General features: G+C 38.0%; 1 protein-coding gene across 6 annotated transcripts in view; it reads left to right on the forward strand.

Annotated features, from left to right (window-relative positions):
- The window catches only part of LOC125041799 (transmembrane channel-like protein 5), a 40,661-nt gene that overhangs the window by 4,027 nt on the left and 29,134 nt on the right, over nt 1–7,500 (forward strand). For 5 of the 6 annotated variants that reach the window (XM_047637105.1, XM_047637103.1, XM_047637108.1 and 2 more), the window contains exons 2-3: nt 855–947; nt 4,468–4,641. In XM_047637105.1, the coding sequence (XP_047493061.1) occupies nt 893–947; nt 4,468–4,641 (229 nt within the window). In that variant the 5' untranslated portion in view covers nt 855–892. Of the gene's footprint in view, nt 1–854; nt 948–4,467; nt 4,642–5,179; nt 5,353–7,500 lie in introns of those variants that run through there. The other variant, XM_047637109.1, reaches the window with a different exon arrangement.

Consider the following 7,500-nt stretch of genomic DNA (forward strand, 5'->3'; position numbering starts at 1 on the left):
CTCTGAGTTATTTGTTTGATTGTTCTTACACATAGATGGCTACACTTGTACTTAGTCACCAATGAACCAGTTACAAGTGCTGCCTGTCTTGCCCGTTTACCCATTTCTTTGATTTACATAAATATTTTACGTCATCTTATTTTTCTGTTACTAATGTTTAAAACATTATAACAATTATAATGTTTATAATAAAAATAACACCATCGATATTCTAGTTAAATATACGTTTTTCCCGCCAATTCAATTCAGATAAGGTCAAAAGGGATACTAATTGACTCCTTTATGGCTAAGCACTAGCAGAACCATCTATGTGCAGAGACATTTCACAAAAATATGGGAAAGGAGCACATCTCTCATTTATTTATTCATGAATTTTCTTTCTGTCCAGCTCAGACTAATTGGATTCTAATTACATCAGGGCTTTCCAATTAAATTTGGAATTCATCTTCTTTGTTCTGTTCTGTACATTGGATGGGTGATTTTGGTCAAAACTGCTCATCCGTTTAAACTGATTCTTTGAGGAAAATTATGATGTGATTCCAAAAAATAGGTTCCAGAAAAGAAAGAAAAAGTGGAGATGCTTGGCATAATCTTCAAGCATCTTCATATAAGTGTATGTGATAATTGATATGAGAAATATAGAATGCATATTCTAAGTGTTAAAATCACGGGAGATGATAATCTGGTTATCTTTTTCATTCTTGTATTTTGTCTCTGCAACTAATTGGTAGTCTACATACTGGCAGATTGAAATGGGTCATATAAATGAAAGAAACACAAAGTTAAGGTTAATATGATGAAAACCAGTGATAGAATCCTAACACCTAATAAGTATGTTGATATATTTTTTCTAGTGCTGTAGCCATTCCTGGTGAGGACGTGGATCACATCAATGATGGATCCTGCCATTGTCCGAGAAGAGGTGGAAAACATCCCTCTGTATGGAGGTAAGATAAAACATATTTGGTATATGCTATCTCAGTGCAGCATCATTATTGTTAAGCCTAGTTTAACATACATATGATATATTACCATTATAATTACTATTTCCATTATATTAGTGATTACTGTTATATTTGTTATTGTAACTATTTACATATATATTTTTTTTATCTTATTTTACGAACTGTCACTGTTTCTGTTATAAGTATTAGTATTTGAAATTCTAGAAGTAGGACAAGCATCATTATTATTAGTACTATCATTATTATCGTCATCCTCATCCTCATCATTATCATAATTATTATTATTAGTTGTAGTGGTATTTTTATTAATATTATTAATGTTATTGTTATTATCATTGTTATTGTTATCATCATCATCATCATCATCATCATCATCATTATTATCATTATCATTATTTTTATTAGTTATTTTTATTGTTATTATTATTATTATTGTTATTTTTATTATTGATAATTTATTATTATTATTGTTGTTGTTATTGCTGTTGACCTCTGTGGTGCAATGGTAATGCGTAGCTAGGAACCATGAGCATTAGTCGCCCAGTTCACACGCGTTCGAATCCAGCACCAATGGTCTGAGATTAAAAGGAAGGTCATCCTTGGCTGCCAGAACCAAAGACCTTCAAAAGAAGGCACTGTCCCATCCCTTGCAAAGGAGGTTGTGACGTAAAACTGAATCAGTCATTATTATTATTATTATTATTATCATTATTATTATTATCATTATCATTATTATTATTATTATTATTGTTATTATTATTATTAATATTAATTTTGGTATTATTATTATTATTATTATTACTATTATTATTATTATTATTATTATTATTATTATTACTATTATTATTGTTATTATTATTATTATTAATGTTATTACTATATTGTTATTATAATAATAATTACTATTATTATCTCTCTCTCTCTCTCTCTCTCTCTCTCTCTCTCTCTCTCTCTCTCTCTCTCTCTCTCTCTCTCTCTCTCTCTCTCTCATTCTCTTCTCTCTCATTCTCATTCTCATTCTCATTCTCTTCTCTTCTCTTCTCTTCTCTTCTCGTCTCGTCTCGTCTCTTCTCTTCTCTTCTCTTCTCTTCTCTTCTCTTCTCTTCTCGTCTCGTCTCGTCTCTTCTCTTCTCTTCTCTTCTCTTCTCTTCTCTTCTCTTCTCTTTCTTTCTTTCTTTCTTTCTTTCTTTCTCTCTCTCTCTCTCTCTCTCTCTCTCTCTCTCTCTCTCTCTCTCTCTCTCTCTCTCTCTCTCTCTCTCTCTCTCCTCTCCTCTCTCTATCCTTCTCTCTCTGTCTTTTCTTCTCTCCTTCTCTCTCTGTCTTTTCTTCTTTCCTTCTCTCTGTCTTTTCTTCTCTCCTTCTCTCTCTCTCTTTTCTTCTCTCTTCTCTCTCTCTTCTGTCTCCTCTCTCTCTCTTCTCTCTGTTTCTCTCTCTCTCTCTCTGTCTCTCTCTCTCTCTCTCTCTCTCTCTCTCTCTCTCTCTCTCTCTCTCTCTCTCTCTCTCTCTCTCTCTCTCTCTCTCTCTCTCTCTCTCTCCCCAACATACTAGTGACCCCATATACTTATTATGCCCACACTACCAAGTACTGTGAAAGTCACCCAGTCTTAGTTAATGATCACTGGGCATTAAGTATAACCCTCCCTTTTTGCAAAAGAACCCCACCCCAGCCACGCCTCCGATACCAACTTGCTTCTAAATATCATGATGAATTCATTGAAAGAATTGCCTGCTGGTATGAAGACTTTACTCCTACCAGCCTGGATCACTTTAATGAAACTCTCTGTCAGCAAGTTGGCAATATCATTACTCAAATACAGCCCATAAGTCCTGCCAAGCACGGATCTTTATCCTCCAGAGGTAGACATGCACAACTGAACAAAGACCCTGAGATAAAACTTCTTAGGAGGCTCATACGATCTACAGTAAGTCAGCTACGACACTTGGGGAAAAACCCGTACTTAGCTAGGGATCTTGTGTTTTTAGTAAAAAGATCAATGAGATAATAACACGAAAACGGGAGGAAAAATTTTATGACTGGGCAGAATCAATTGACTCCATGACAACCATGAGTAATGTATGGAAGGAAATCAGCAAGATTAAAGGCAATACATGCAGTATAACACCCAACCCACATCCAGAAAGGGTAGCCTAATATAGATCTTGAAGAAAGTGTGTGTATTTCCAACTGGACAAGCACAACTGATGCCGAGTCAGTAGCTATATATCATGCCATTAAGAAAGGTAGTGAGCAGCAGCGACACCTGGCTGTCTTTACAGACAGCTAAGGCGCTCTCTACAGGCTTACTGCATTTAATCCAGAAAACATGGTAACTAGGAATATCCTTTACCAAATTCCTAAACTATCAGAACGGGGTACTCAAGTGTCACAATACTGGATACCCTCTCATATAGGAATATCACTATGTGACAGGGCTGATCAATTAGCCAGGTTAGCCCTTTCCCATGAAGATCCATATCATGTAATACTGCTATCTCTCAGTCAAATGAAAAAACGAGTTATCAACTGTCTTAACGATTATGAGGGTCAGGTATGGACCACTGAAAAGATGAAAAAAGACAGACATGGTACTATCTGGCCTTACGAGAGTATTGCTGGGACATCAAATTTAGACAAACCCTATAAAGTCTATCACGAACTGTCTCAGAGACAACAGGTTACATTAACTAGGCTACACATAGGCTATCAGTACACTATACAATATGTACAGGATGCAGTTTTGGATGCTAAACCTGTTTCATATTACCACTGCAAACTGTGCAAGGCACCCAAGTCGCATAATCTCACTCATTACTTACTCTGTTGCGTTAAGACTGCATCCTATCGATCAAATAGTACTGTTCACAGATTAGCACTTGTTGATTATATTAACTTTATTATAGACTCTGGTCTTGTCTTTGACATGATTAGTGATATAAATGTTTTTTTACCAGCCAGATGATATTTTGATATAGTGATAATAGCACAGCCCTTCAGGCATGTATGTAACACTAATGTTTGACTGATGGCTCTCTACAAAAATAGATGTACAGCCATTTCGGACAGATGCTTTGGTATCTTATCTTGGCTTTTTGCAGGGCATGTACACTGTTCTGTAAATAAATGTTATCAAATCAAATTCTCTCTCTCTCTCTCTCTCTCTCTCTCTCTCTCTCTCTCTCTCTCTCTCTCTCTCTCTCTCTCTCTCTCTCTCTCTCTCTCTCTCTCTCTCTCTCTATTTCTCATTCTCTATTTCTCTCTCTCTATTTCTCTCTCTCTATTTCCCTCTCTCTGTCACTTTTTCTCTCTCTCTATTTCTCTTTCTCTATTTCTCTCTCTCTATTTCTCTCTCTCTATTTCTCTTTCTCTATTCTCTCTCTCTCTCTCTCTCTCTCTCTCTCTCTCTCTCTCTCTCTCTCTCTCTCTCTCTCTCTCTCTCTCTCTCTCTCTCTCTCTCTCTCTCGCTCCATTTTCTTATTGTTATTAATTTTTTTTTTTTTTCAGTTAATGAAATGGAACCTGATAATAGGGTTACAGAAGTAAACCATAATGTGAATTTACGCCGCACTCGCACTGATGTCCACATGTCACCGAGGAATCAGCAAGGGCATTCAAAATGCCATTCTTACAGTGGTCAAGAGTACAGGCAACAAAGTACCTTGCCATCACGATATGGAGGTAGAGTATTTGTAACACACACAAGCACACGCACACGCATACAGACGCACACGCACATGCACATGCACACGCACACGCACACGCATGCACACGCACACGCACACAACACACAACACACACCACACACCACACACGCACACGCACACACACATGCACACGCACACGCACACAACACACAACACACACCACACACCACACACCACACACCACACACCACGCACCACACACCACGCACCACACACCACGCACCACACACCACGCACCACACACCACGCACCACACACCACGCACCACACACACACACCGCACACACACACCACACACACACACCACACACACACACCACACACACACACCACACACACCACACACACCACACACACCACACACACACACACACACACACACACACACACACACACACACACACACACACACACACACACACACACACACACACACACACACACACACATTTAATAGTCTAACATATCACAACAGGATATGACAAGAACAGGAAATGAAATTCAGACTTGGCAACCTGTACACAAGAATGTTAGATACTGTAATGGTGAAGCATCATTCTCTCTTGAAGTTTTTGTGTTGTAATTAAAGCCAAAATGGCATATTCACTATCAGAAAGTTTTGAAATGTTATATAAACCAAAAGTGGAAAAACGAGTTCACTTCAGCAGTCATGAAAACCTGTCAGGTAGGTACTGTATTAATGAAATGAAGATATCAGTTTATGATGGGTGGCTTATGATAACAATTCTTCTGTGCTTTTTCACAATTTTAATTTAATCCAATGCTTCTTGGCCTGCTAAAAGTTGAAAAGCCTAACCTCCTTGGTATCCACCAAAGTTTTCAGACAATTCTGAGATTAAAATTTGACTGTCTCAAAAGTGTCTCAGGCAGGCGCTATGCCACAAATAATAGCAACAAATAGATAGATTAAATTAATACTTTTATATTACTTAGAATTGCATATATATGGTTATTATACTAATGCAGTCATGGACAGGTTCATTTTAAATAAAACTTGACATACATCAAATAACATAAGTGAACATGTGGCACCAATGCCATTTGATTGTCTACATCATACATTTGTGCTCATTAATTTATTTCAGATTCAAAAATACCTTCAAATGTGTGCCAATGTTTTTTCTAATCTAATGTGTTATAATTACACATATAAATATATATTTACAGGAAACAAACATGATTAATGAAAGTGAAATGTCCTTTGCTGAAGCACCTGGGCCATGACATCTCTTTCTGCTAACTATTGTCATTAATAAATACCTTCATATTAATGAAGATACATTTTTGCTTACATTAAAGCATATATTGTGCATGAGTAACAAAAGTCCTAGGTACAGAAATACATTTGAAAATTAACTTGCTGCCACTGGGAAACTTCTGTGCTCATTATTTTTTGTGAGAAATGTCTCTGCACTTAGATGGCTCTGCTAGTGCTAAGCCACAAAGGAGTCAATTAGTAGCCCTTGTGACCCTATCTGATTTCATGTTTCCTTGAATTGGAGGGAAAAAACTTTTTTTTTTTTTTTTTTTTTTTTTTTTCTTTTTTTTTACTAATGCTTTGAATATCAATGCATCAAAGTGTTATTTATATTATAGATATTATATTTAATATAATGTTATAGACATTAGTAACAGCAATGTAAGATAACGTAAAACATTTTTGAAAATCATAATTGGCTCATTGGTGATGTAGTAGCCATCTATGACTAAAAACAATTAATAAAGTAAACGCACAGTGGGCATGGCATGTACGTACATGCCATGCCCTTTGGAATTTGGGTTAATAGGAAAACCCTCTGCCGAGGCGTGGAGCATGTTGCTTGTTGCTGAGTTATTGTAAAGTTTTCATTAGCTTAGGTAGGCATAAATCAGAGGAGTCAAATCTTTTATTTTACTGTAAGAGATTATTCAAATGATGATAACACTAATAATGACCACATCTAAAGAGTACACAAATGGATTTCATCATCATCTCACTAGCGAATCATGATGAAAAAATAAATATATATATATGTATATATATAAATATATATCCCCGTGCCTGTGGGGCAGCTGTGGGGAGGCAGGTCTTGCCAGTCTGCCTCCCTGAGAAAACCACTGGCAACGAAACATGCTGTGTGGGGGAAAGCCCCAGGGAGCCCTACAGGTGGATTATGGGACCTGCAGCCACCCAACCTCCTCTATATGGGGCGGTGTCAGTAGGGGTCGCAGAGGTGGCGCCCACCCGGAGTGACTGCCTGATATTAGACCTCAGGCGAGCTGTCAAGGTGGGGGCTTGGAACGTCCGTTCCTTGTGACAGAATGATTGGTTACCACTACTGTCGAGGGAATTGAAGCAGCTGAGAGTTGAGGTGGCTGCTCTCTCGGAGGTGAGAAGATCTGGCAGCGGCAGGATCAGTGTGGGTGGCTACACTTATTATTGGTCAGGCCGCAGTGATGGCCACCATCTCAAGGGAGTAGCCAATCGATGAGCGTATTATGGTATTGAGACTGAAGCTATCACTTGGCTTCATGTCTCTTATTGCTGTATACGCTCCTACGGATGTATATAAACTTGAGGTGAGAGAGATGTTTTATGCCAAACTTGCATCTGTGGCAGACAGTTGTCCTTGGCGAGATATTTGTATTGTTTTGGGTGACTTCAATGCGGTATCCGGCTGCAATCGAGCTGGCTATGAGATGTCTGTCGATCCTCATGGCGCAGGAGCTGATACTGGCAGCGAGAATAGCCTCCTTTTCCGTGACTTTGTTAGTGAGGATTTCTGGCTCCTGGTATCAGCGTTCTGACCCACATCGTTGGACTTGGTACAAC

Source organism: Penaeus chinensis, chromosome 31, assembly GCF_019202785.1.
Source record: "Penaeus chinensis breed Huanghai No. 1 chromosome 31, ASM1920278v2, whole genome shotgun sequence".
Taxonomy (NCBI): Eukaryota; Metazoa; Arthropoda; class Malacostraca; order Decapoda; family Penaeidae; genus Penaeus; species Penaeus chinensis.